Below are 27960 nucleotides of genomic sequence, written 5' to 3' on the forward strand. Positions count from 1 at the left end.
TCGGCTTCCCCCTGGGGGTGTCCTCCCTCCCCCCGCCCCAGGCTCCTGCAGAGGACACGTGTCAGCACGTTCCCGCCGTTGTCGTCTCATCCCATGTCATAGCCCCTCCCCCAGGCCTGGGACACCCCCCCTCCGGGCCCCATTATCCCCAGGCCCAACCCCCTAGGCTGACCTGCGGGCCCAGCCGGGTGCCTCTACTCGACTGGTGGGTCTCCTCGGGCAGCGAGCATACCGGCCCGGCCCCCCGCCGAAGACACTCGTCAGCACGTTCTTACCCCGGTTGCTCTTCCCTCGGCCTAGCTCCACCCCGGGCCTGGGAACCCTGGTCTCCTCTGGCCCATTGTCCCTGGGCCCAGCTCCGCGCTGACCGCAGGCTCGGCCCTAGCCCGTGACCCGCGCGTCTCCCCCGGCAACGCGCCGCCACCCGGATGCAGCCAGCAGGCTGGGCGGCCGTCAGGGAGGCGGTGGGCCGCGACATGCTGGCCGCTGACCTCCGTTGCAGCCTCTTCGCCTCGGCGCTGCAGAGCTACAAGCGCGACTCAGTGCTGCGGCCCTTCCCTACGTCCTATGCCCGCCACGACTGCAAGGACTTTGAGGCCCTGGTGAGTGTGCTTCCCTCCACCCCTTCCCGTGCTGTCCTCTGCATCCCAGGCCACGTGGCCTGGGGACCCGTATTAGTAAACATACCAGCCCCCAGACTTAACGTTCCTAGCCAGGCCTTAGGGAAGGTTTCCATGAACTCAGAATACTCACCCATACCCTAATATCGACACACTTGGTGTCTGCCGTGTTCATGACAAGTGACTCCCAGGAGTGAAGTGAAGAATTCAGTAGTTGCATAGGCCTCCACAAAATTTCCTAGCATGGCCAACAGTAGGGTGTTGATCTGAATCAGATGGTTCTGCTAAATGAGAACTTACCCATCCCTTTGCCAATAATAAGATACCAAAAATCACTAAAGATACCCAGACTTCAAATGAGGTTATATATGGGCAGTACTTTTATAAACTGTAACATACAGTACACATGTAAGCTGTTATTCTCCTATGAATCATAAGGCACTTAATTTCTTACAGAGTTCACCTAAAGGTCAGCATTCCAGATATCAATTGTCTTTGTAATTCAAATATTTGGAATTACCTAGAAAAATGTAATTTACCAAAATTGATTCTATAAGAAAGAGAAAATCAAAATAACCTATAATCATTAAAGACATTGAATTAGTAAAGATTTTCCCTTATAGAAAACTCCAGGCCTAGCTGGTTTCCTTGGTGCATTCCAGCAAGCAATGAGGGACTAAGTGTTTCCAGTTTAACTTTGTGTAAAATTCTTCCAGAGTATTGAAAAAGAAGCTAGTATAACCTTGATTTAAATCTGATAAATACAAGAAAAGAAAATTATAGGCCAATGTCACTCAGGAGTATAAATGTAGAAATCCTCTATAAAGTATTATGATCCTGAATCTAGCAGTGTATAAAAAGAATTCTTCATTAACAGAGTGGATTTCTCCCAGAAATCAAAATTAGTTAAACATTAAAAAGAAATCATTGGGGGTGCCTCAGTGGCTCAGTTGGTTAAGCATCCGACTTCTGCTTAGGTCATGATCTCACGGTTTGTCAGCTTGAGCCCTGCATCAGGCTCTCTGCTGTCAGTGAGCCAACTTCAGATCCTCTGTCCCCCTTGCCCCCTGCCCCTCTCCCACTCTCACACACTCAAAAATAAACAAACTTTTAAAAAGTCAATGAATGTTATGAACTATGTTAAAGATTAAGGGAGATGTTTAGAATCAACAGATGTTTAGAATTTTCTCTGATGAGGTGGTCAGTGTTGGGTTCCCTCTTTGCTATCACTCCCAGGAGGTCTAGGGACAAAGACCCAGCCTCTTGTCCATTGCAGCCCAGGCTGGGGATGTGTTAAGGACACCACAGTGCACAGGTATTTCAGAGTACAGGGAGCAGGAGTTTGGAGAAAGATAAGCCAACTGACTTCCCCCATGGTTTATTCTGAAAATTCAGATGTTCAATTTTGTGAGTTTCTGATACCAGAGCCTTGGGGATGAAACTTCCTTCGCTTTTGTCAGTAGATGATATGCCTTCTGTGGGCCAGGTGCTAAGGATGCAGAATTAAAGACTCAAGGAGAGGTTAACAAGGTGTTCAGCTGTACTGTGGGTAAGCTCTATATATATAATATGGGAGTCCAGAGCCAGAATCCCAGTCCTTGATAGTGGACTGGAGTCAGGCAGCATTAAGTAGAGGCAGTGGCTGATGGCATGATGAGTCCCTAGGGACATGGAGGAATCGAAGGAGCAGAGAAGAGGAAAGGGGTATTCTAGAAGGAGTATCAGGATGGGCAGAAAGCCAGGCGCTCATCGAGAAGGACAAGTCTGTACTTTAGTGTGGTTCTCGTGGGGGAACACAAAGAGATGAGGTAGACTGGAGTAAAGAGGACTGAGCATGTCTTACCAAGATGTGTTGATTTTCTTCTTGGACAGGGGAGGGTATTGGTGAGATCCAGGATGCATTTCTGAAAGACCCCTGGGGTGGCAGGGTGAGAGGAGGATCTGTTCAGGATGGGTAGACAGAGGAGGAGAGATTGGGGTCAGAGGGACCAAACTCACTAGAGATGGTACCCCACAATGCACCTTGTTAATTTTTACCAAGAAACATCCAAGTGGACTAGAATGTTCAGTGTGCTCTTTTCCTGTCTTGGCAAAAAGAATAAGGTTTGTTTGATGAATATGGGATGAATACAAAGGGAGCTTTGTAATTGTTTGGATTTCTTCACACTCTATAAAAATTTGTTTAAAGAGTATTCATTTATTTATGTTTTTTTAAAGTTTTTTTTCATGTTTATTTATTTTTGAGAGAGTGAAAGCGAGAGACAGAGTGCAAGCAGGGGAGGGGCAGGGAAAGAGGGAGACACAGAATCCGAAGCAGGCTCCAGGCTCTGAGCTGTCAGCACAGAGCCCCATGCGCAGCTTGAACTCGTGGATGTGAGATCATGACCTGAGCCGAAGTTGGACTCTTAACCAAGTGAGCTACCCAGGTACCCCTACTTATGTGATTTCTACACCCACTGTGGGATTCAAACTCATGGCCCTGAGATCAAGAGTTGTACTCTTTGAGCCAGCCAGGGGCCCATAAAATTTAATTTTGCAAATAGTGGTTGGATATATTTTTGTTATAAAAAATACAAACGAGGGGCGCCTGGGTGGCTCAGTCGGTTGGGCGGCCGACTTCGGCTCAGGTCATGATCTCGCGGTCCGTGAGTTCGAGGCCCGCGTCGTGCTCTGTGCTGACAGCTCAGAGCCTGGAGCCTGTTTCAGATTCTATGTCTCCCTCTCTCTGACCCTCCCCTGTTCATGCTCTGTCTCTCCCTGTCTCAAAAATAAATAAAACATTAAAAAAAAAATTAAAAAAAAAAATACAAATGATACCAATAAAGGAAAAGTGCCCCTGATAGAGCCCACCCGATTTCACATCCCTCCCCATAGGTATCTGTGCTCTCAGTTTAAGGCACTTCCTTCCTTCCTCTCATACCTGTAAGTCCCTTGGGAGAGCATTGGCAATTCAGGTAGCCCCAAATAGCCACTCCTTTATAGTGACAGACTGTCCAGCCATGGGGCGCACTGTGCCACCTCTAGACAGTGCACCCTTTCTCTTGAGGGCCACTGGAGAAACATGGACAGATTCTTACCACCTTGTTCTGTCGCCATATTCCTTATATGGGCACCATTGTTAGGGAAACTAGCCCAGGCTGAACAGCTTCTTGGCTGTCTGTAGGCATGGTTTTAATGAGCAGTTTCTCAGGAGAAAGCCACTCACCAGGCAGGGCCTGGCATGTCGATGGCTGGGGGCATGCACACATTCTTAAATAAGTATACTTTAGGTTTCGTTTTGCCACGTGTTACATGAATTACAGGAAAGATGCAGAGAACTTGGCATCTGGACCTGTGTCTGATCCAAAGATTAGCTTTTTAAAATTATTAAGTAAACTCTACCCCCCCCCCCCCCCCCCCAACACGGGGCTGGAACTCACGATCCCGAGACCAAGAGCCACAGGCTCCACCGACCTACTGAGCCAGCCAGGCACCCCTCAAAGGTTAGTTTTTAAAGAAAATGGAATCAGGTCCAGAGTTGTCCTTCTGGATTATATTGTGGTTAGCTGAAGAAGGAAGGTAGGGAGCTGTTAAAAAGTCTCTTATTGTTAGCTGAAGCACTTGGGAACATTTTCATTTCATTTCATTTTCATTGTATCATTTTCAGCCACTTTTAATTCATTTTCTCAGCACTATGAGGTGTCATTACACACCTATCACACATGTGTTGCAGTTTCCAAAATTTAGGACTCTGGCTGAATTACTCTATTGGCTGTTGCTTTCCTGGGAACATCCCTTGCTGAACCAAGCTTTGGCTTTAGGAATGGCTCTGGCCTTATTTCATCACAGCACCCAAATTGTCTCTTACCTCTCATGCCTTATTTGGAGGACATTTCTATTCTTTTTTTTTTTTTTTTAATGTTTATTTATTTTTGAGAGAGAGAGAGAGAGAGAGAGAGAGATACACACACACACACACACACACACACACACACACACAAGAATCCAAAGCAGGCTCCAGGCCCTGAGCTGTCAGTACAGAGCCTGACACAGGGCTTGAACCCACAAACCTGGGCTTGAACCCACAGTCTGTGAGATCATGCCCTTCAGCCACCCAGGTGCTCCAGGACATTTCTATTCTGAGTCAGCTCTTTGATTTTGCACTGGGAGTTCTTTGTATTCCCAGGGCCTGGCCTGAGAGCCGCTTATCAGATATTTGAGGAATCAAATTAGGTATGTGCTGATTGCCTCCAGCTGAGGGTTTCTGACTTTGTTCCTTGGGAAAAGGGTTGGCTAAGCTCTTATCAGGTCAGAGCATTTCTAAGTTTCTTGGAATGTCCTGTAGCCATGACCATTGGCTCCCAAACTTCAGGTTGAGCTATCCTGGGCACAGTTCATGTTCCTCAGTCACTTGACACAGAATCTTGTCATTGGTGTCACAACTGGTTTTTGTTTTGTTTTTCCCCCGGTAAATATCATGCCCTGGTTCACCATTAGCCTGAAGACCCTTTCTGAGGGTAGAAGGTCAGGAGGAATGGCTCCTTTGTATCAATTCCAGACCCTTGCCACCCATTGTGTGCCTGAGGACCAGCAGCATCGGCATCACTTGGAAGCTAGTTAGAAGTGCAGAATGTTGGGCCCCACCCCAGACCTACCCAATCAATACCTACATTTTAACAAGATTCTCGGTTCATTCCCTTTTAGCACCTCCACCCACATCTAGTAATTATGACCTCTGGCATCTTCCTAGACAAGGATCTTTTTTTTTTTTTTCCAGATGTTTTTCTTTCCTGCTGTCAGCCCTTCTGCTTAATAACTAAACCTGAGTATCCCCACCTTTTCCTAGTGATAAGAATCACCTACGGCAGCTTCTGTAAACACATTCTTAGGCCTCCTCATCAGGAGATTATGATCTGGTTGCAGAGTGCCCACTGGGCTGCCCTGTCACTTCCTCACTCAAAGCAAAGACATGAGTTGTCTCTTTCCAGGGTCATTGGCCCTCCCTTTCCTCCACTCATCTCCTCCTGGTTCCCTGCCCTTGTCCTCTCTGTTACCCAAACCACCTGTTTCCTGAGACACTTCCTTTCTCAAACCCCTGCCACCCCCCAGCACGGCCCACTGTTCAAGCCCTGCCCAGGCTCCTCAGCCCCTGCTCCAACTAAATACTTCTTTATTTCTCACAGCAGAGGCTGCAAAAGTGTGGTCTGTGGGATGACAGGCTTTATTTGTTCTTCTGACCTTTTAGAAATTGGGAAATTAAAAAAAAAAAAAAAAAAGAACAAGCAGGAGTTTGGTGATTTCTTTTTAAAAGAAAAACATCTGAGGCTCCATAGCCTGGATAGAAGTCACCCTTTGGCAGAACCCGGCTGCAGCTGGTTGTTGGTGGCTGGGCCCCTTGTTAAGCCAGGGGGTTCCAGTTCAACACTGTCCTCACCTCGCTTTCCTAGACTCCCCCCATACTCATTTGCATCACCCCTCTGGCTCTGGGTGCTTTTAAGTCTGGGACTACCTTTTGCCTGTCTACCATGCTTTGTACCACTGGGAGTGCCCTCTGCTCTGTCTCTCGGAATCCTCCCCACCACTCCCATCCAAGCCACTCCGTAAACCCTCCCCTCAGCCTTCTCCCCTAAACCCCCAGAAATGCCTTCCTTCCTCCTGAACTCTCATTCTCCTCAGTCAAGTTTTTGGTAAGTGCCTTCTGCTGTCAAGCACTGTGGTTTGTCACTCTTGTCTGCATGGAGGGTTTTCCACCTCCTGACCCTGCTCCGTTCTACAAGTTACATACACCTTTCTCCGTCCCTGTGACAGGGCTTAGGCTCAGCCAGTAGCTCTCTTGGTTGTATTAGCTTCCCAAGCAGCCTCTTAAAGTTCTGCTGGAATTGCTCCTTTGGGCTAAAATAGTCCGTTATAAATTTCTCCATTGAAGGGCGCCTGGCCGGCCCAGTCAGTGGAGCATGTGACTCTTGATCTCAGTGTTGTGGGTTTGAGCCCCATGCTGGGTATAGAGATTACTTAAAATCTTTAAAATACATACATACATACATTTATTTCTCCATTGATTTGGTAGGAGAGACTCCCAGAGAACAGGCTCTGGAGTCAGCCTGCCTGGCTTCATGTCTCTGCCCTGCCGTTGAATGAATAGCTGTGCAGCCCTGAGCATGGTGCTTACGTTGTCCATACCTGTTTCCTCTCTCCTTTAAAACAGGCTGTCGTGATATAAAGAATTGGGGCACCTGGGTGGCTCAGTTGAGTGTCCAACCTCGGCTCGGGTCATGATCTCGCAGTTGGCGAGTTCAAGCCCTGCATCGGGCTCTCTGCTGTGAGCATGGAGCCTGCTTCGGATCCTCTGTCTCCCTCTCTTTCTCTGCCTCCCCCGCTCACTTTCTCTGTCTCTCTCAAAATAAATAGATAAACTTAAAAAAAAAAAAAAAAGCAGGCTGTTGTGAGGATAAAATGAGATGATGCATGCACAGCATCTAGCCCAGTGCCTGGTTCATGATAAGACCTTAATACATAGCAGCAGTTACTCTCTTGTTCTGAACTTCATGCCAGCTTCTAGGCCAGTTGCAGGGGGTCCAGCAGGATACATAAGATGTGGCTGGCCCTCGGGAAGTGTTTGTCCCAACCAGATTTGAGGTGGCCCCAGAGAATCAAGTACCAGCATGGGATTCTGCATGGAGCGGTGGGGAGCACAGAAGTCATGGGTGGTCAGGGACAGGGGAGGTGACTTTGAGCTGGCCTTGAAGATGTGAAATGTCATACTAGGCAGCTGCAGAAGCATAGAGGAAAGACATAGGGCAGTTGATGAACAGCATGGGGGCAGCAGGTGTGAAGTTTGTGGCGAGAGGTGTTAGGCAGAGAGGCCAGCCAGACCAGATGCAGAAGGGTCTTGTTAAGGGAAGTGTAAGGATAAGCCACCTAGTTACATTTGAATTTCAGATAAGTAACAGATAATTTTGAAAGTGCAATTATGCCTTCAGTATTGTACAGGTTATACTTATACTAAAAAAATTGATTTTGTTGTTTATCTGAAATTCACGTTTAACTGAACAGACTGTATTTTATCGGGCAACTCTATATATGGCTCATTCCTCAAAGGCCCTGGTAAAATGCAGACAGGTTTTGGTCATAAGAGCAAGACTCCTGTTAACTTGTTGGAGCAGGTTTATTTTTCAGAGTAGCTTGAAAAGTGAAATGGGACATACGGGAGGTCGTTTGAGGGATTAAAGAGTGGACAAAGTGGGCAGGACACACAGGGGCCCTATCTGGGCAGGTAGCACTGAGAGGGCGTGGGTTCTGGAAGAGATCTTGCTCCAGGGGGAGGCCAAGGTCCAGCTCAGAGCCAGGAGGGATGTCTCCCACTTTCCCAGACTGAACCCATAAAAGGGGCCTGGCTTAGCTAACTGTTCTTTTGCTGCTCCCTGTGTTCTGGACTATTGGCAAGGGCTGTGGCTCACAGGTGGGATTTGAGAACAGGAGTGATGGGGACAGTAATCGTGGGAAGGAGGGCTGAGCTCTGGCTCTGGGATAACAAGTGTGGATCAGGAGTAGAAAAGAAGGTCAGAGGAGGCCACAGGCTGCTGAGGGGTGTCCTCTGGATTGTGCAGGTAGCAGGCTGTGGGGATGGCCCCCGGAGGGTACTGTCAGTGGCTCTCTATTGCCTATAGAACAAAGCCCTGAATCCGCAAGGTGGGTCAAGGCCTTCATAGACTGATGTTACCTTCTCACTCCTGTTCCTTCTGGAGACCCCTCCCCCATACTCTAGCCTCCAGCCACATGGAACTCCCTGCAGCTAACGAGGACAACAGTTGTGGCACTCCTACTAACACAAGAGCACTTAATACCCTCCTACTGCTCTAACACCGTGTTTGTTTAACCTGATTAACCTTCACAGGGATCTCGTGAAGAGGCTACTAATACTATCCAAATTGTATGTTTGAGGAAACTGAGACACAGGATTCAAGGTCTGACAGTTCACAGGAGAGGTCAAATGACTCACCCAGGTCACACAGCTAGTAGGGGTTTAAGAGCCCAGGTTTAGACCCAGGCTGCCTGGGACAAGAGCCTGCACACTTCACCAAGTCACCATCCATCTCCCTGACTACACACCGTACTTTCCTGCTTCTGCTCCTTTGCATTTGAAGCCCAGGTCACAGGGCATCTCCTCTGTGAAGCTTTCCTGACAACCCCTTATTCCCCCAGCCCTCACTTAGCAAAAGTCCTGCCTGGTCCCCTTAGTAGTTAGTATACATCTTTGTTATGACAATGAATAGATTTCAGTCATAATTCTTTACCTTTCTGACTCCCCCACTGTGGAGCAGCAATACTCATGGAGCATTTACACACCCACACATCCACGGTTTTTAACTGGATCCTCACTGATGCTCCACAAGGCATATAGAGATTGTTGTATTAGAAGTCTGAGGCTAGTGATTGATTCTTTGGAAACAGAGACAGGAATAAAGCAATCCTGAAATGTTTCTGATTTTCTACAACAGAGTTAAGAAATAAAATCTTCAAGGTCAGCAACAGCCAGCTTTCTAGACAAATGGAGAAGAAAAGAAATGGACATGTTTAGATCTACTACTTTCTTTCATCTTCTTGGCAACCTGACATGGAAGCAGCGGGGATTCTGTGTTAGAGGAGTTTGAGGTACAGCCTCAGGTCCTGAGGTCCAGTGCTTTGCCTACAGACCAGGAATTCAAACCCAGATCTGTCTGCTCTTTCCTCTACACCCAGGAAAGAGAATTAGAAAAACACAAGATAGGGGCACCTGGGTGGCTCAGTCGGTTGAGCGTCCAACTTTGGCTCATGTCATGATCTCACAGTTCTGAGTTCAAGCCCCATGTCAGGCTCTGTGCTGACAGCTCAGAGCCTGGAGCCTGCTTCCGATTCTGTGTCTCCCTCTCTCTCTCTGCCCCTCCCCCACTTATGCTCTGTCTCTCTCTCTCTCTCTTTCTCTGTCAAAAATAAATAAATGTTAAAAAAAAAAAAAAAAAGAAAGAAAGAACAAGGAAAACACAAGATAGTCCTCAGCCTCCAGGAGTCTTAGCCATACAGGGGAGGGATTATTGGGACTGAGGGGTTTCGGGTTTAGAGGAGAGAGGGGTGCCTGGGTTAGTAGAGGTGGAGGAAGGAGCATCCCAGGGGACTGAATGAGCAAAGCTTGGAGGTGGTACAACCCAAGCTATGTTCACTCAACATTAGTCTGTAGTGTTTTAAATGCCATGCTGGAGAGATTTGGCTCCTAGTGAGCTGTAATTTCTGAGCAAAAGCTATAGAACCTTGTAGCTTTCTGTAAATCCAGGTCCCCTGTCCCTTATAAGAAATCCTGGCATCAGATGTGTTTCTCAATTCAGATTCTGCCCAATTTTACAAAGGTAATAATGTGTTGCACCCACACAACTAAACTTCCTGACTCTGTTCACATGGGGCACCAGCCTAAACAGGATGGTTCTTGGAGACAATGACACTCGCTGCAGGGCAGCATCGGCATTCTGTTCTTGCTTAAGTCCCCATAGCAGCCCACACAGAGGTCCAGGAGCTTGTCTTTACCTCCTGAGAGTGACAGCTGAGGTGTAAGGAGGGGGGTGGGGGAGTGCCTACCTAAATGAAGCTCCATGTTCCACAGGGGCTGAGCTCTCTTGTAAGAACACCGTAGACACAGCTGCCAGAGTCCTCACAAAAAGTCACCACACTCAGGGAAACCCAAAGCCATGGATTGCCCACTCATAGTTTCTTCCAGTCCAGGTCCAGTTTACCATCCTGGGTCATTTTTACCATAAGGAGTGTTGCCTGGTTATGTACGTAGTTGACGTACTACTTCCATCTGGTCTCCGGGAGACAGGTTGACGGGAGGTTAACTGATGCTGAAGGGAAAAGGCCTTGATAGCCCTTTATCCACACTTGTATATACCATGTATTTGGTGACTCCTCCAGCAAGGTGGTATTCCATAATCAGACATTAATATTCCTGCAGCAAAATGTATCACATCAATAGTAATAGGAAGTGGGATAAGTACAGATTAAGGGCACCTAGGTGGCTCAGTACGTTAAGCGTTCGACTTCGGCTTAGGTCGTGATCTCGCGGTTCATTGGTTCGAGTCCTGCATCGGGCTCTGTGCTGACAGCTCAGAGCCTGGAGCCTGGAGCCTGCTTTGGATTCTGTGTCCTCTCTCTGCCCATCCATGCTCACACTCTGTCTCTCTCTCTCAAAAATAAATAAACTGTGTCTATTAAAACAAAGATTTTTAAAAAATCTTAAAAAAAAAAGATTTTAAAAATAAAGACTAAGTGAACCTCACATCATCTCAGGTCAGGTTTTATAGCAAATGAGTTACAAAACAATGTTTCAGCATTCAGAGCTTTTAGAGTTCGGTATTTGGAAAGGGAATCCACACCTGTACCTTTCTTCTTAAGAAATTCCTTGAAACATGAAAGGAGTGCAATTCTATGCTTTACCACCAGAGGGCCCCCTAGTTATCATTTGGTTCCAGATCCTTGCTAATGGAGATTTTTCCTCTTTTCAGCTTGCAGATGCCAGCAAGCTACCCAACCTGAAAGAACTTCTCCAGTCCTCCGGAGACAAAGACAAACGTGCCAGGGATCTGGTGAGCTGGATTTTATCCTCAAAGGTCCTGACAATCCACAGTGCAGGGAAGTCAGAGGTGAGACTTTGGTCTGTAGGACAGCACATTGCTAGAGCTAAAGGGCTCTGGGACCTCCTTGTGCACCAGAATGGCCTGGGAAGCTTGTTGAAAATGCATATTCCTGGACCTTGCCCTGAGAGATGCTGATTCTGTGTCTGGAGTGGTCTCAGGAACTTGCACACTGGCAGTGCAAACCTGTGTTCCCCCTCTTACTGTGAACCTGGTGCAGGTTACTGGGTGCATTTCATTAACTCAGTTTCCTCATCTATAAAATGGGAACAATAATAGTATACTTCCACAGGGAACTAGCTGTGAGAATTGAATGACTTTTCACATTTAGAAGAATGCCTTAAGGCATTCTGCTAAGGGCTCAGTAAATGTTGGGTATCACAGGCACCCCAGGTAAATCCAGTAAGGGTGCACCCTTGACCACACCTTAAGAAACATTGGCCTCATCCAGTTGTTAGGAAACAGAGAGGCAGAACCGGAAGTAATGGAAAACTTTAGGCTCTGGGATCAAATCCCACTTCCATCCATTATTGAGTCTCCTTTTCCCTATTTATAAATTGTGAATATTAATAGCTAACTCAGAGGGGAGCTATGATAGAATGTATGCCACCCCCAGTACAGTTTCTGGCACAGATCAGACATTCTGTAATTCGGTTTCCCTTGCCTGGCCAGGATCTCCCAGGGACAGGCTGGGATGGCAGGAACCTGAGTGTAGGAAGGCAGATCCCTGATCTGGTGCTCTTTTCTCTGAGCAGCAGCAGGGCAGGGGTTTATCTGTACTGGTCTTTACTTAATTTTATTTTAAGAACATTTAATTTTACAAGCTCCTGCTCAAGACAGAAATCCTCCTTAAGTGGCATAGAATTTGGTATCTTTGATTCTGGTGTCTAGGGACGTCCATCTCTGTTGGTAAATGGTAAATAACACACAGAGCCCCACAGTGGGAGTCAGGAGATCCCTATTCAAGTCCAGGCTGGGTTGCTAACTGCTAGATGATCCCTGGGTTTCACTTTTGTCATCTGCTAAATTTAGATTTATTCATTCTTCATGTGGGTATTAAGCACCTGCTAGATGTTGGCTGCTGTAGGTAAAGTAGATAAGGCAGTGTGACTCCTTAACTTTTCATTATGGACCAGTTAAGTTCCATTAAAATATGGAGTGTTGGCGCCATATGGAGTGAGGGTTTTCAGCCTTTTATCATGTCCAAGTAAGGATGTGAGGCTGCCATGTATCATCACTTTATAAAAGGATGTTTTAATATAAAAAAGGAGGATGTTCTCAAAAAAAGGACAATTCTTCCAAAGAAAGGATGGCAGGCAACCTTACAGCAGTATAAATCTATCTGTTACATTGTCCTTATTTTTCTCATTTAAACACAACCCAGAGAAAACTTTGCCACAGATTGGCTTTGGTCTATGACTTACTGTTTAGAAATCACTGAAAAGATGTCATCTCTGCCTTGAAAAGGATTATTGCCTTTTAGGAAGAGCTCATTCTTCTGTATCAATAGGTTTTGTGGCATGACAAATCATTCCAAAAACCTTGATTAAAACAACCTTGATTGTTTCTCATGATTCTGTGAGTGAGTTGGATTGTTCTTCTGGGTGGGGCAGGATGATCTAGTGTCTCAGTCTTCAGCTGGTATGTCTCACATGTCTCCATCTTCCGCTGGGGTGGCTGCTGTGGTTGGGGCCCTCCTCTGCGAGACTGTCACCCTCCTGAAGGCTAGCAGGGCTCATTCACATGGCAGTGAAGCGTTCCCAGCAGCAGATGGTTAAGGGCGAGCCCTTTCAAAGTCTGTTTGCTATATATTTGTCAAGGTCCCATTGGTCAAAGCAAGTCACATGGCCAAGCCCAGATTCAAGGTGGCACAGAGGTGCCACATCTTGTTGGAGTCCGGGAATTCTACCTGCAGACTCACATTACAGAGGTGTGATAGACAAGGATGAGTGGAAAGGTTGTGGCCATTTTTGCAACTGATCACACCTTTCTACCTCCTGAGACTATTGTAAAGACAGAGTGCAGGAAAGGGATGTGACAGTGTTATGAAAACTAGGGGTGGTGTCTAGTTCAAAGGAGCAGTTTGTGCTTCTTGGCCTAGTGTGGGGAAAAACATTATTATAGGAAAGTAATCTTGAACTAGAAGCTCTAAGCTTATTTATAAATTGTTATCTTTATTCTCATGAAACTAGTTCTCGTGAGCAGACCCCATAGGAATTAAGCCCAAAGCTTTAGGAGGCCATTTTGGCAGCACAACTTAACAGCTTCCCCAATAAAATTGCGACTTCCTACATGTTTTCAAGTTCGAAAAGATCCAAAAGCTGACCGGTGCCCCTCACACGCCTGTCCCCGTGCCGGACTTCCTGTTTGAAATTGAGTACTCCAACCCAGCGAACGCCAAATTTTATGAGACCAAAGGAGAACGAGACCTAATCTACGCCTTCCACGGGAGCCGCCTCGAAAACTTCCATTCCATCATCCACAATGGGCTGCATTGCCACCTGAACAAGGTGGGGCCTAAGCCTAATGACATGAGGGTCAGAACCCTGGGGAGTTGCCTGGGGGAGGCTGGGGGGGATAGGTTCACTGAGGCCACACTCAGGTGTGGTCTGCAGACCAGCACCTGGGAGCCTGTGAAAATGCAGAATCTTGAGCCCACCCTAGACCTTCTGAATTAGAACCTGCATTTTAACAAGATCTCTGTGTGATTCTTGTACTGATTACAGTTTAAGAACTATGCATTTAAAGATGGTTCCCAACCTTGGCTGCCCATTTAGAATCACTTGGGAAGCTTTTAAAAATCCCAATGCTTGGCTGTATCCCAGAAGAATTCAATCAGAATCTCTGGTGTGGGGCCCAGATAACAGTATGCTTTAAAAGCCAGGGGATCCCAAGGGGCACCTGTGGCTCAGTCAGTGAAGCATCCAGCTCTTGATTTCAGATCAGGTCATGATCTCACAGCTCATGAGATCAAGCCCTTCATCAGGTTCTGTGCTGACAGCATGGACCCTGCTTGGGATTCTCTTTCCCTCTATGCCCCTCCCTTTCTTGTGCTCTGTCTCTCTCTCAAAATAAATAAATAAACATGAAAAAAATAAATAAAAGCCAGGTAATCCCACTATGTATCCAACCCTCCCTGTTCAGCATGGTCCCTCGTCCAGCTGCACCACATCACCCAAGAGCTTGTCAGACATACAACATCTCAGGTACACCCCAGACCACATGATCAGAGATGACTTTAACAAGCTCACCAGGTGATTTGTCTGAAGTTTGAGAAGCACTTGCCTAGGGGACAGTCCAACAGAATCAGTCCTTAGAAATATTGAGGGATGCTCCAAGGAGAGGTCCTTTCCTCCCTTTTTTTTTGGAGTCAAAACAGTGTCACTCACCCTTCTCTGCTGGCATTTATTTTGGCTCTTAGTGAGGTATAGGAAGACAAGTACATATAGGAACCAGAAAGACCACCTTAGCCACTCTGTGTCCTGGGAAATTGCTTAACCTCTCTGAGCCTCAGTGTCCTCATCTGTAAAATAGGACGTTATCACCCACAGTCTCGTGTGCTGAGAGGATTCAAATAGTTTATATATGCAAAGGGCTCTTCCCGTTCTTAGACCCTAAGAAAGCAATGACTGCTTTTATAGGTGGATGGAGAGGGAATCTAGGCTAGTGGCAGGGCTGCAGCCTTTCCCTAGTCATGCCAACATCTGCCTCGTCTGAGGGGTTGGCTCCATGGCCATGGGCTCCGTTGTGGCTGATGCAGCCCTGAGGCTAGAGAGACTTCCAACACTGCTGTAGCTGATTAGCGTGCAGTTGGGTTTTTTGTACGATGACGGGCCTGTTTATACTGGCTCTCGGCCTATTATTATGGCCAGGCTACTGGAATCTGGGGGGGCTCTGCTTCACAGCATAACTGGCCTTGGAGAAGTTGCCTGAAGATTACACCAGACCTTCTCTTCAGTGTCCAGGGAGTTTGCTGCTTAGAGACATCTTCTCGGAGTCCTTTGGTAAAGCGGATGCTCTTTTGGCTGCTTCTGTCTGGGTTTTCAGTGAGGGGCTTGCTTGAGGGAGCCTACTTGCCATTTGAAGCTGTGAGATTGTTTTCATGGTACAGATACCCCAGCTTTCCCACTCTGGTGCGCCTCTGCTTACAGCAGTCTCGCTCAAGGCTCTTGAGTCTATGGAGTCTAGTCTGTGTATATATGGCAGCTATAGCTTAGAATGGGTGCAGTCAGATCAGACAACACCCAGGGTCCTTGGAGAAGGTCTGTGTCAGCTTTTGAGACATGGGGACACTGCCTAACTTGGCAAGGGGCTTCCCAAAGGTAAAGCAAAGGCTTGTTTCATTTCCCCTAAGCTTCACCTAACCAGCTTAGAATTGTAGAAGCCCGGTGCCACTGAATAGGACATTTCTCAGTTCCCAAGCATAGGCTGTTGAGAGAGCAGTTTGAGTTCACTTAACAGATCCTAATACTGCAGCCAAAAGATAGCAATTGAATTTGAACTTGAATTTCAAATTCCATCCATTGGTAACAGCTACCTGAAATGTTGTGTTGAGAAGGATTCTGAGTCAGTATGAATGAGTGCCATGATTGATATTTTTATGCTGGCCATCATGGTTGATTATAGACCCTTGGCCATGGTCTACCGTGGGCAAAAGATGTATTTGCTCTGCCTGCTGTAGTCTCAACTTGTAGGTATGTCTCCTGATATCCTTCTCTCTCATCTGACATGCTGCTTCATGGAGGACATCAAGTTAGCACCTACCATTAGGGACCTGCCTCCTAGATTTTGGACATCTCCTTGGTTGACACCAACACAGAGTAAAACTTACCATGTCCCTAATATAGGCCTGCCCTATTTGGTTACAGTTTTTTGTCTGAGAGCTTCATTTCTTTTTCAAGTAGCGACTTAGATTACTTCCATCCTTAGGTGTGATCCCTCTCGCTGTGCATAAGTGTGTGACTTTGCTTCTGCAAGGCCATTGGTGTAACCATGCTAAATGCGTTCACCTAACAGGAATTGCTAATACATTATAATATAAACGCCCACCCCTCCGATGTGTCAGATGTCCTGCTCGATGCTTTATGTACATTATCTCATTGAATCATCCTCAACCTCATAGAGGAGATACTAACATCACCATTTTACAGATGTAGAAACTGAGACCGAGAGAGTTTACGTAACTTGCCAGCTCGTTGGAGGTATAGTCAGGATTCAAACTCAGGTCTGTTTGGACTCTTATACCTATGTTTTTCTCACTCAACCTTGACCATAGGAACTGCTAGTTTTCTAGGCTAGGTGGGCACATCCACAATTAGTTAAACTGTCATCAGATAGGAATGGGTTTACTAATAACCCTGTGATGATGTCATAGAATAATTTGATATTATATGCCTTTTACTGGGGATAAAGAGGCTTGAGAATTTTGTATTTACAACTCTGTTGAAGAAAGACCTATGTCAGCTTGCTGGCCAATTTTACATTCACCCAGCCTTGTTTCTTTTCTGTTGACCTCTGCCATTCCAGACATCCTTGTTTGGGGAAGGGACCTACCTCACCAGTGACTTGAGCCTGGCCCTCATTTATAGCCCCCATGGCCTTGGATGGCAGCACAGCCTCCTTGGCCCCATCCTCAGCTGTGTGGCTGTGTGTGAAGTCATTGATCATCCAGATGTCAAGTGCCAAATGAAGAAGAAGGGTGAGTGAGGACTTGGCCTGGACCTAGGCTGCAGGCCTCTGAGTGTGTAGGCTCTTGCCGTTGACCCATCTGTTGGGTGGATCACCCATTGCATGCAGAGGGATGAGCTGGGTCCAAAGCAATGTGGGACAGGGGCTTGCCTTCAAGGAGTAAACAGTCTCCTTGGGGATTGAGCACTTACTACAAGGTGGTAAGCACAGAGTGCCATGTGAGGAGGCTGATGAGGTCCACAAGGGCAGCTCACAGGAAGGTGCAATCAAACATTGTAGGTCCAAGTATTCAGGGGAAACTTTGGGGAGAGGTAAGATTTTTTTAAATGTTTATTTATTTTTGAGAGAGAGGGGGGAAGGGCAGAGAGAGAGGGAGACACAGAATCTGAAGCAGGCTCTAGGCTCTGAGCTGTCAGCATAGAGCCTGACACAGGGCGTGAACCCACGAACGGCAAGATCATGACCTGAGCTAAAGTCAGACGCTTAACCAACTGAGCCACCCAGGTGCCCCGGGAGGAAGTGAGATTTGACAGATAAAAGGGAGCGTGTGAGGCCAGAGTGTGGGCTCCTTGAAGGCAGAAAGTGAGTTTTAGTCACTCTTGGGCACCTGATACCTGCAGAGAGCCTGAAATCTATTTGACATCCAGTAGGTATTCACTAAATAGAAGCTAAAGACGTGGATCCAGACCCTGTCCTCCAGGCTACTCTGGTATGTGCCTGAGCCCCCAGAGGATGTGAGAGGCAACTGAGGCCACAGAGAGTAAATCCTGGACTCTCTGGGGGAGTGGATGACTAGCTAGAGCTCAGTCCACTCCTCCGATATGTCTCTTAGAGTCTGTGCCTTGTGCGCCCTGCTGTTTTGCCCGCAAAGGCAGAAGAGTCGCAGAACTGTTATTCTAGTCTCCAGAACTGGCCTGTTAGTTCCACTGAGAAAAGGAGAATTGAGGAAACTGTCTGTTCCTGGCCTCTAATGTAAAACAACTGGAATCCTGAGGAATGGCCCGTGTCTGACACTACCCTTCCACACCAGGCAGCATGAATATTTGCATTTATAATTCTTAGGAAGTTAGCAAACTGTGACATCAACATCAAAACAAAACCTTGCAGAGTCTACTGTTGCACACAGCTTTGGCTTTGTTTGTTTGTTTGTTTGTTTGTTGTTTTTATAAAGCTTCATCATATTATTAAAAGGAAAGTTTTAGGTTTTTTTTGTTTTGTTTTGTTTTTTAAACAAATCTTGGTACAAAGCGTGGAACATAAGAGTTCTAAGAAGCTCAAAAATCCAGAATGATTAATTTAAAATGCCTAAGAGACTTGTTTTGGGTCAAGCCCTGTACCTAGGCCCAGATAATTTTTTTGTTATGGCCATCAGTCTGCTTCTTCCCTCTGCTTTTCCAACGCAGGTTTTTTTCCCCCTTGTCTCCCTTTTATCTTCCTGTTCCTTTTCCCCCTCGTCCAGCTTGTCAGACTCTCCTGTATTTTAGTGCTGCTTCACATACAGCACATATACAGCTGAGGCCATTCCTCACCCTGCTGGGGCTTTCCCACCCTCATGACCAGGAGGCTTGACTTATTTCTATTTGTAATTTGCTTTTTTTATTATTGTATTTCCCCCCGGTGAAGTTGTACTTTATTCTCCTTATTCAGATTCTAAGGAGATAGATCGCAGGAGAGCAAGAATCAAACATAGTGAAGGCGGAGACATCCCTCCAAAGTACTTTGTGGTCACCAATAACCAGCTTCTGCGAGTGAAGTACCTGCTGGTGTACTCCCAGAAGCAGCCCAAGAGGTAAGGAGGACAGGCCCTGCTAGAGGTCCAGGAGAACATCTAAATGCTGAGAGTATTGTGTCCCTAGTTATCAGCATCCCTTGCTCCCAGCCTTAGACCTCAGCTATGTGTAAAATATATAAAACGCTGTGCTGCACACGGTGAGGGGTGAGGAAGACAGGTGGAATAAGATGCGGTCCTGGCCCTGAGAGGACTGTGTTCTAGTGAAGAAGACAGAGAGATTTGTAAATACAAATAACATGAGGGACCGAACGAAGCCAAATTGGCTGCTCCAGACCATGAGGCCCCTTAGCCACCCAGGCTCCTGATTGTAGTCAGAAATGCACTGATTTAGGTTAGGCCAAGAGGCAGGGTGGTGCCTGGATGCTGATTGGGAATATGTGCCACTCTGCTTGGTCACTTCCTGCGGTGACTGCTCCTCTCTGGACCTGAGATGCTTCATCTTTATGTCCAAGATGAGGGTGTTGGACTCAACAGCAGACAAGACCTGTCAGCTCCTCAGAACCGTGGTGGATTCCACATCCCATCTCAGCAGTGTGATGGTGGGTGGCAGGGTTCCCCGGGATCAAGGGTCACTTTGAGATCCTGTCACATTGTTGGGGTCTGTGGCAAAGCTTCTGATGGGGACAAGCAGCAGATGAGCAGCTAAGGGGGTCACTTGTAATCCTCCCCACTCCTGGCTGTATACACCAGTGTTTCCATGCTTCAAGATTTCATAAACCAGTAAAATCCTCACCCCATCCCCCACATTGGGGAGATTTGCATAGGGTTCCTGAGTCTGAGGAACATTATCCTCTGGTTTAAGATCATCTGGCTTCTTCTACTTGAAAATTCCATTCCTTTCCCACTTCTCCCTGGAGTGTCTCTTCAGTACACACTTGGACGGTTTAGATCATCTCCCAGTGGGCCAGAGAGGATTTCCCCAGCTCGGACTGATATCTGTACATGTCTAAAAGTGAAAAGATTTCTGCTAAATTACCTGCCACCTGCTGCCATCTGGGCAGACACCCTGAGCACAGTCATTCTTCTAGATACCAAAGTCTTGCCTAAGAAAAGATGGGTCACAAAAGGCACCAGAGGAGCTATGAAAGAGAAGATCAGGATGAGCTCATTGCATAGCTGTCTTTGTACATTTAGAAGATGTTCTGGTGAAAGATGTGTCAGTGCCAGGGCAAATAGCCCCAGATTTTTTTGAGCGAAGGAGCATGCACGAAGCTTCATTTCATGGCTCACCCAGAGGATGAGATTCATCATTTCATCATCTTTGAGCCAGAAGTTGTTGCATACACTTAAAAAAAAAATGTTTTTCTCTTCTTGCCAACATCACTTTTTCCCCCCCTTAAGCAGGGCTTCAAGCCAGCTGTCCTGGTTTTCCAGCCATTGGTTTACGGTCATGATATCCCTGTATCTGCTGCTGCTGCTCATTGTGAGTGCCATCAACTCCTCAGCTTTCCAACACTTCTGGAATCGTGCAAAGAGATAATCTCTCTGGTGTGGGGGCCACCTCGACCATGTGCCTTATGACAACCTGTTCTGTACCTCCCATGCGCCGCGTCCAATCAGGTGGAGCCTGGGGGCCAGTTGGGGACCACAGGACAATTATCATATGCCATAAATGTATTGATTGCCTTTGATGATGCTCTGAGCCACACTCCGCTCAGTAGGGACCACGAGTCTCTCGCTCTGGGGCTTCAGGGGAGTCCTCCTGTCTGCTCCTTCCTAAACAGTCCTAGGGAGTTGGTTTTTCTGCCAGGGCCAAAGGAAAAAGTCCTGCTGCATTTAAAAACAAAGTGTCCAAGCTGTCAGTGGGGTGTTTACAGTCACTCCTGGCAGACGTTGGCCCTTTCTCTAATGCCTTCTGGAAGGCAGAATATGTGTAGTGGGGACTATAAATCACTAGGCGGTTGCCTTGTTTTGACCTGAGACACCCAAGAGGAACAGTCATGTTTCTCATAAAAATTGGTGGGATCGTTTTGAATTCCATCAGCCTTTGTATGTGAGTGCAAAACCTTTTCACAGTTTTCTCAGATCAACAAACAGCCTTCTGCTACAGCTGTAACCCCCCTGCCCCAACCATGGACGAGCAAGGAAGGAGCCAGAGACCTGATAAAAGAGACAAATTTAACAGCAACTCAAGTCTTTTTCTAAAAATTACCAACTGCTGATTGTAGTTGAAATGGAAACACATGCTTGTTTTCTGTTTTGTTTTGCTTTTTTAAGTAGCTATTTGACAAATTCATCTTTGGGAGCTGAGTAAAAGGAGAAGATTTCGAGAGCACTCTTTGGTCAGTGCCCATAGTCTCTTTCCTAGCCATGTGTTAGAGAAAGGGATTTGAGTTGCAGGCCTGCCACCTGTTCTTGTTCTCACGAAGCTGCCTTGATTGTGGCCTCCCAGCCACAAGTGCCACGCTGCAGGACCTCAGGACACAGGCCTGCCTCAGTCTGCCGCCAGCGTGCATGGACTGAGCCTCCCTTGGCGGGCTCACAGGTCGTCGGGACCCAACCTGGGCTTTAAAAGTGGGGAAGAAGCCTCTGGCTGCTCAGGGAGCTGCAGATCTCCTTGCTGTGTTCTCTGTCCTTCCTTTCTGCCCTGTTTCAGCCATCATGGAGCCCCATCTGATTTGAGGGGTAGATCTCTGTAAAGAAGGTAGAAAGTCATTTTTCTATAATCTGTGAAGTTGTGAACAAGCCACTATCATGGTTTTTACATTGAATATTGGAAGATTTCAGAGATAATAAAGGTATTTTCCTAATTATCAAGTGGCCTTTGTGACTCCTTTCAGTCTCAGCGGGAGTCTGCCATGTATGCCTTGTTGCTAAAAATCTTATCCTCTCTTCCTTTGTTCAAGGTACAGTTTTCTGGACACCATATATCACCTGGATATCTAGTAGGTATTAGATTGCTAGTCATTGATTTAACAAATACGAGCACCTACCATGTGCCAGGCACTAGAAATAGGAGCAGGATCAAGGTAAAAGTGTCCCTGCCCTCCTGGAGCTGCCAGTCTGGCAAGGTCGGGAGCTAGACAAGCATTCTCAGGAGTGGGGTTGGATTACATGTTGTTATAAAGGAGTTTTGGAAAACACTTGGCAAGAAGTCTTAACATAGTCTGGGGTGAGAAAATACAGAAGTGACACATGTACACCTGCAAAGCACCTACGTGTGCAAATTTCTTTTTTTCTTTTCTTTTTTTTTCTATCTTTCTTTGTTTTTTTTTAGTAGGCTTCACACCCAGTGTGGAGCCCAACTCAAGACTTGAACTCACAACCCTGAGATCAAGACCTGAGCTGAGATCCAGAGTTGGACACTTAACTGACTGAGCCACCCAGGTGCCCCTGATTTATTTAATCCTGACAACAGATAAGAAACGGAAGTGCCAGAGAATTTTGTAGCTTGCTCAAAGCTATGTGGCTGGGAAGCAGCACAGAGCTGGGAGCTGCACATGGCAGGTTTCAGTGTTAATCTCACAACCACCATCCTCTGCAGCACCCCTGGGCTCCTAGAAAAGGTGATATTTAACTGAAGCCTGAAAGAACCACCAGTATCAGACCAACAAGTGGAGGGAGAGTGTTTCAGGCACTGGGAAAAGCACATGTAAGGACCTAGAGTTCTTGCTGGAGAAGTTAAAAGCAGGAAGGTCATAAAGGAAGAGGCTGTGGTGAGAAATGGGGTGGAAGAGGTGGGCACGGGCCAGATCATGCAAGACCCTCAAAGCTGTGGGCCAGGGAGCACCATTAGGTTTTAAGCATGGAAATGATATGATCAGATTTGGTTTCCAGGAAGCTCATTCTGGCTGGTGGTTGCAGAATAGATTTAGCATTATTTTGAGGATTAAAAGAACTGACACAGTCGGGCTCAGCACAGAGCAAATAGCTGACATGTTTCAGCTGCTATTAGTTTTTAGTGGCCCAGCAGAGGGAATGAGCATGCACAGGACACCTAGCAGCAATGTCCAGGGAAATAGGAGGAAACCAAGACAGCAAAGTGTCATGGAAGCCAAAAAGGCAATCTTGATGAGCAGTGTCAAATGGTGCCGAGCCGTTGGGATTATACCTGGGAAGTATCCATTGGATTTACTGAGTTGGAGATCATTAGCGAACTTGCTGGGAGCAGTTTCAAGTAGCATTCAGCAACAGGGGATGCGAACAAAGTCCAACTGCACAGATGTGAAATGTGCAGTTTCCAGCAATTCTCAGGCAATATTTATTTAAAACCTAGTCCCCCCTCTTTTTCCCTGAGGTTTCTGCCCCCACCCCACCCCCAGAGAGTCAATGCAATACCTGATGTGAGCATGGGGCAAACAGTGAGCATGGTAGGAACTTGAGGATGGATGAAGAATGGTCCTATCCTCCAGGTGCTCCTAGGCTAATGGAGAGCCATTGGACAGGTACATTTTGATGTGACAGAAGGAAATCCCTGAGTGAGCAGAGAGTAGGTCAGGACTACATTATGACTTTCATGGGCACTTTTGCCTTCCTGGACTCCTTAATAAATATTTAAAATTATATTTTATGATTGTGTTGGTATAAAGATGAATATATTACTATTAAATACTAAAATGTTTGCTTCCACTTACAAGCTTGTTTTTTCCTCCTGACTTTTAAAATTTTAGTTTTAATTAATTTTTAAATGTTTATTTTTGAGAGAGAGTGAGAGAGCACGAGCAGGAGAGGGGAAGAAAGAGGGAGGGACAGAGGATCCTAAGTGGGCTCTGTGCTGAGAGCAGAGAGGCTGATGCAGGGCTCGAACTCAGAAACCGTGAAATCATGACCTGAGCCAAAGTTGGATGCTTAACTGACTGAACCACCAAAGCACCCCTTTTTTTAATTAAAAAAAAATTTTTTTTTAGAGAGAGAGTGCAAGTGGGGGAGAGGGGCAGAGGGAGGGAGAGACAGAATCTCAAGCAGACTCCACACTCAGCATGGAGCCCAACACAGGGCTTGATCCCATGACACTGGGATCATGACCCGAGCCCAAATCAACAGTTAGATGTTCAACCAACTGAGCCACCCAGGCATGCTTCCTTCTGCTTTTAAAGGAAATTAAAACATTTTTGTAATGTGGACTCTATGCCCTGTGCCTATGATGCCTTAGGGATGGGTCCACCCTGGACTAGGGTAATGGGGGATAGTGTGAGATCTCTGGGTAGCTAGGAATGGAGAGGCGGGAAGGAGACAAACTCTAAAGACTCACAGTTCTATTTAGCACCAACCTGACATCTGAAACAGACCCCAGAGGCCAGCCATCTCCAGGAAAGGGCAAATTTGAGTGCTGGAGTTTGGGGGCCCAAGGGGCTCATGCTGCAGACATTTTTTCATGGAGAAAGAAGCAGCACTCTCCTTGCTGATACACCCCCTCTGGGCCAAGAGCTTCACCAGGCCACTGATGGCAGAGGAGACCAGATGGTTCAGTTGGAGCCACCTCACATCAGAGCTGCAGCTGCCTTGGTCTTGTGAAAGCAAACCCATCAACCCTCTATCACTAATGCTACTGTCAGTGGGGACAATTTGGGCAGGGGTGACAAGAAGACCTTCCACAAGTTAGGTCACTGCTTCTGGAAAGTGCCAAGAATCCAATGAGCTGTCAGTTTTCCCCACAAAGGGAAGAGGTTTTACTCTGTGGGCTTTTGGATAAATGTACCTGTGTATGTGAGAGAAACATGGAATAGGAATGTGATTCACTATTATTTCTGATTAATTCATTTCATTAAATACTGATTGCTTACAAAATCAGAGCTGGTAGGGAGTTTGTGACTTAAAGAGCCCAATTCAGATCTTTTTCTTTAGAACATGGCCCCATGCATCTGAGCCCAATCCTGCTGCTAAGCCCTGGAGGTTTGTGTTGGCCTGGAATCAGCTGCACTCACCCTCCCCATTGCCATGGTAATTCTTGGGAAGGTGGAGGGAGCTGGGTTCAGCTTCTCTCTCTCCCTCTCTCCCTCTCTCTCTCTCTCTCTCTCTCTCTCTCTCTCTCTCACACACACACACACACACACACACACACACACACCCTCCTTAAGCCCCCTCCACAGCCTCCACCCATTTCTCCTCGCTCCCCTCCTTTCCACCCGGCCCCACCTCGTGAGTTTTCCATCTCTTGGCCTTTGTTTGTTTTTGCTTTTGTCAGTCTCCCTCCTCTGGATGGGTTTCTGTTTGTTTCCAAACTGTCTGGGGCTGTGTACCAGGGAGACAGTGTCCTGGGCTGCCTCTAGCCCTGATCTGGTTAGAATAAGCCCCTCTTCTTTGCATGATCTCCAACCTGACATTTGGAACATCCAAAACAAATCATGACATTCTGAAGCGAGATAGAAACCACCATCTCCACCCACTTCTGTTGGCACTCCTCTCCACCTGGAAAAGGTTTTAGAAAATTTCCAGTGTTCTCCACATCGTGCAGCCCTGGGAAGGGGAAGCAGCACTTTTTGAATACCTATTGAATACCAGCCACTGGGCTAGGCTTTTTGCTTGTGTTAAAAATCTGGTGTGCAGGTGATGTTTCCAGCATTGAGATTCAACTGCAGGCTGTCAGAGGGAGCAGGGCCTGGGCTGTCTTGGCATACTCAGTATCTAAAAGATGATGGAGACTCAGGAAAAGTCTGCTGAGTGAAAAAATGGATGAAAGGATTCAAGAAACTTCCCTGCCACAGCAGAGAGTAATGACTGAATGTCAGCAAAGGTGATCGAAATTATACTTGAAGAAAAAACACACTGGCAAGGCTGTGCAGATGAGCAAGGGTTTCAGGGATGGTTGTGGACACTGGTTGCCTGATTTCAGAGTCCCATTTGCTCTGCACCTTTTGGGAACAGTAGGGGGTATGCAGGACAAAGCCTTTTGTTTCACTGAAAAGGCTCAGAGTTAAAATGCACATGGTCCTGAGAAGGGTTAAATTACTGATTTGATGCTGCTTCATACACACATATAAGTGACTGGTGACAAAGTCTTTCCTAAGAAAATGGGATTTAGAAATGAGTTGGGAAGAGGGGTAGTAGAGAGAAAGCAACCAGGGGAGATTCAAAGGCCAGAGGAGACTTGTGGGGGTCAGGAGAGAAAGGGAAGGTTGAGGCCCCTGGAGTCAACCCTCTTTCAGTGCCCATTTAGCCAAGGGAAGTCCTTGGTGAAAATAGCTTACGGTGCTGATCGGGCCTTCCAGCCCTCACAGCATTGGTCAGTTCAGTCAAGCTGCCCACCAGTGTGGACAGGAAGGGAAAAGGCCAGTCTGAATTCCTGGGAAGTATGGATTACAGATTGGTTAAAGATGTAGGTTTACTGTTCTTGGGCAAGTATAGCCTATCCCAAATGGGCCCTATAACACATTGCCTGTCAGAGATCTGTAGGGATTTAAAACTAGCACATCAATTATATATTTTTTTAAACTTAAAAAAATTTTTTTAATGTTTTATTTATTTTTGAGAGGCAGAGAGAGACAGAGCGTGAGCTGGGGAGGGGCAGAGAGAGAGGGAGACACAGGATGGAAAGCAGCCTCCAGGCTCTGAGGTGTCAGCACAGAGCCCCTCATGAGGCTCGAACTCAGGAACCACAAGATCATGACCTGAGCCGAAGTCGGACACTTAACCAACTGGGCCACCCAGGTGCTCCATCCATTACATTTTTAAAGGGCTTGGGAGTGCTTGAAAAGTATTCATCTGCTTAGTTCTTTGACCATTGATTTCCTTTGGAAGACACCTGTTCTTTTTGTGGTCCATCGTTCACTCACCCTCCTGGTACCATACCCCAGCTTCCTGCTGGGAAACCAACCTCTTTTCCACTTTCACTGGATCTGGGTAAAGGTGACTGCTCCTTCTACCCACACACCCTAGGCAGGGAGCAGTGGCACAGGCCTGAGCCAATCAGCAAGCTGCATTTCTCTGGCCTTAGCGATTGGTTCATATACCAACATGTGACCCCCAAGAAATCTATAAGAAGATTTTTGCAGGGGCTGCTGGGAAAGAGACGTTTGCCTCCCACCCCCATTCTGTCCGTGTGAGAGGCTGGTCCTGGTGTTGCTGCCTTGAATCTTGCTGCCACGGGAAGCCTCCTACTGACACCAACACAGTGGAAGGCAGAGCCAAGAGAGGAAGAGAAACTAAATCCTGATGATGTTGTTTGAGTACTCAGTTTGGTTGTGCCTAAAGCCAGACTTTTCACTGTGTAACCATTAGACTCCTTTTTTATTTAAGAGTTTAAATTGGAACTTGTGGGAGATACAGTGAGAAGGGGTCCTTAACTGATACTCTTTGCCATCCTGGAATTTCATTATTTTTGGTATAAACTCTTTATTAAATATATAGGAAGATGAATTCCAAACAAATGAGTCAGGATTGATGAATTTTTCCTGACTTCCTTAGACAAGGCACTCAAACCTATGCAAAATGAGAGATGGGCAAAACACACCAAAAAACCCCACAAAAAAACAAAAAACAAAAAACACCTAAAACAAAACAAAAAAAAACCCCACCATGTTCTGGGACCTTCTAGAGCCTTGGCATCAAAATGCCTCCTTGGGTCAACTTGGACTCTTCTACAGAGTGCTACGGAACCCCAAAGCACTCCGAGATCTGGGAGCAGCAATAGGTAGAGATGTGACCGGGCATGTGTTATAAGCTACACCAGAGAGGCCTGGCCCTCAGGAATACCAGAGGTGAGGTCTGCACCAATAGAAAGAATGGGAGAGAAAGGCACTACCATTTATCAAGTGCCTCCTGCATGGTGGGCCTATTGAAAGAATTCTCTCATTTAATCTTCAAAATGTCCTTGTGAGATGGATACTGTAATCTTTATTTTACAGAAGAATCAGGCCTGGAGAGGTGACTTGCCCAAGGTGAGAAGGCCTGGAAGAGGCAGCGCCAAAGCTGACTCGAGCTGGAATAATAAGAAAGGCAGGCAAGTACACGGCGGAAGCTAGAGGGACTGCCTGAGCAGAAAGGATCTGGGCTGGTAGCACAGGGAGGTTGGAACGGGTCTGGGGGATGCAAAATGACCTCCCTTCCTAGGCTAAGGCCATTAGCTCTGACATGTCTCATAAGCAGGGGGCACCTGGGATGCTGGGAGTCAGACTGTAGGAAGTCTCTCCTGATGGCTGCATGATTAAAAGGCTGGGTTCAGCCCCATTCACCTTTCTGCCCTGTCACTGCAGATCCAGGAGGTGAGCTCAGAAGCACATGGCATGGAATGTGGGGCAGGGAGGGGTGGCCCCTCCCTTCCACCTCTGCTGCCTTCTCAGAGCTC

General features: G+C 46.8%; 1 protein-coding gene and 1 long non-coding RNA gene across 6 annotated transcripts in view; one reads left to right on the forward strand and one right to left on the reverse strand.

The window, feature by feature from the left end:
• Positions 1-27624, forward strand: PARP16 (poly(ADP-ribose) polymerase family member 16). Of its 4 annotated transcripts, none has more exons than XM_015538631.2 (6): positions 1-602; positions 11129-11209; positions 13561-13767; positions 16784-16955; positions 18593-18734; positions 20079-20366. In XM_015538631.2, exons 1-6 carry the CDS (start codon positions 429-431, stop codon positions 20215-20217), a joined length of 915 nt encoding a protein of 304 aa, XP_015394117.2. In that variant the 5' UTR covers positions 1-428; the 3' UTR covers positions 20218-20366. The 4 variants fall into 4 exon arrangements, with proteins under 4 accessions (XP_015394117.2, XP_042844552.1, XP_015394116.2 ...); XM_042988618.1 differs by lacking the exon at positions 20079-20366 and adding an exon at positions 27521-27624 and having other exon boundaries at positions 3-602; positions 11129-11266; XM_015538630.2 differs by having other exon boundaries at positions 7-602; positions 11129-11266.
• LOC122239446 overlaps positions 21285-27960 on the reverse strand; it is a 14030-nt gene continuing 7354 nt past the window's right edge. The window contains exons 3-4 of one of the 2 annotated variants that reach the window (XR_006218569.1): positions 23016-23151; positions 21285-21370 (exon numbers count right to left, since the gene is read on the reverse strand). This is a non-coding gene — a long non-coding RNA (uncharacterized LOC122239446). The remainder of the gene's footprint in view (positions 21371-23015; positions 23152-27960) is intronic. The other variant, XR_006218568.1, reaches the window with a different exon arrangement.

This window comes from Panthera tigris, chromosome B3 (assembly GCF_018350195.1).
Source record: "Panthera tigris isolate Pti1 chromosome B3, P.tigris_Pti1_mat1.1, whole genome shotgun sequence".
NCBI lineage: Eukaryota > Metazoa > Chordata > Mammalia > Carnivora > Felidae > Panthera > Panthera tigris.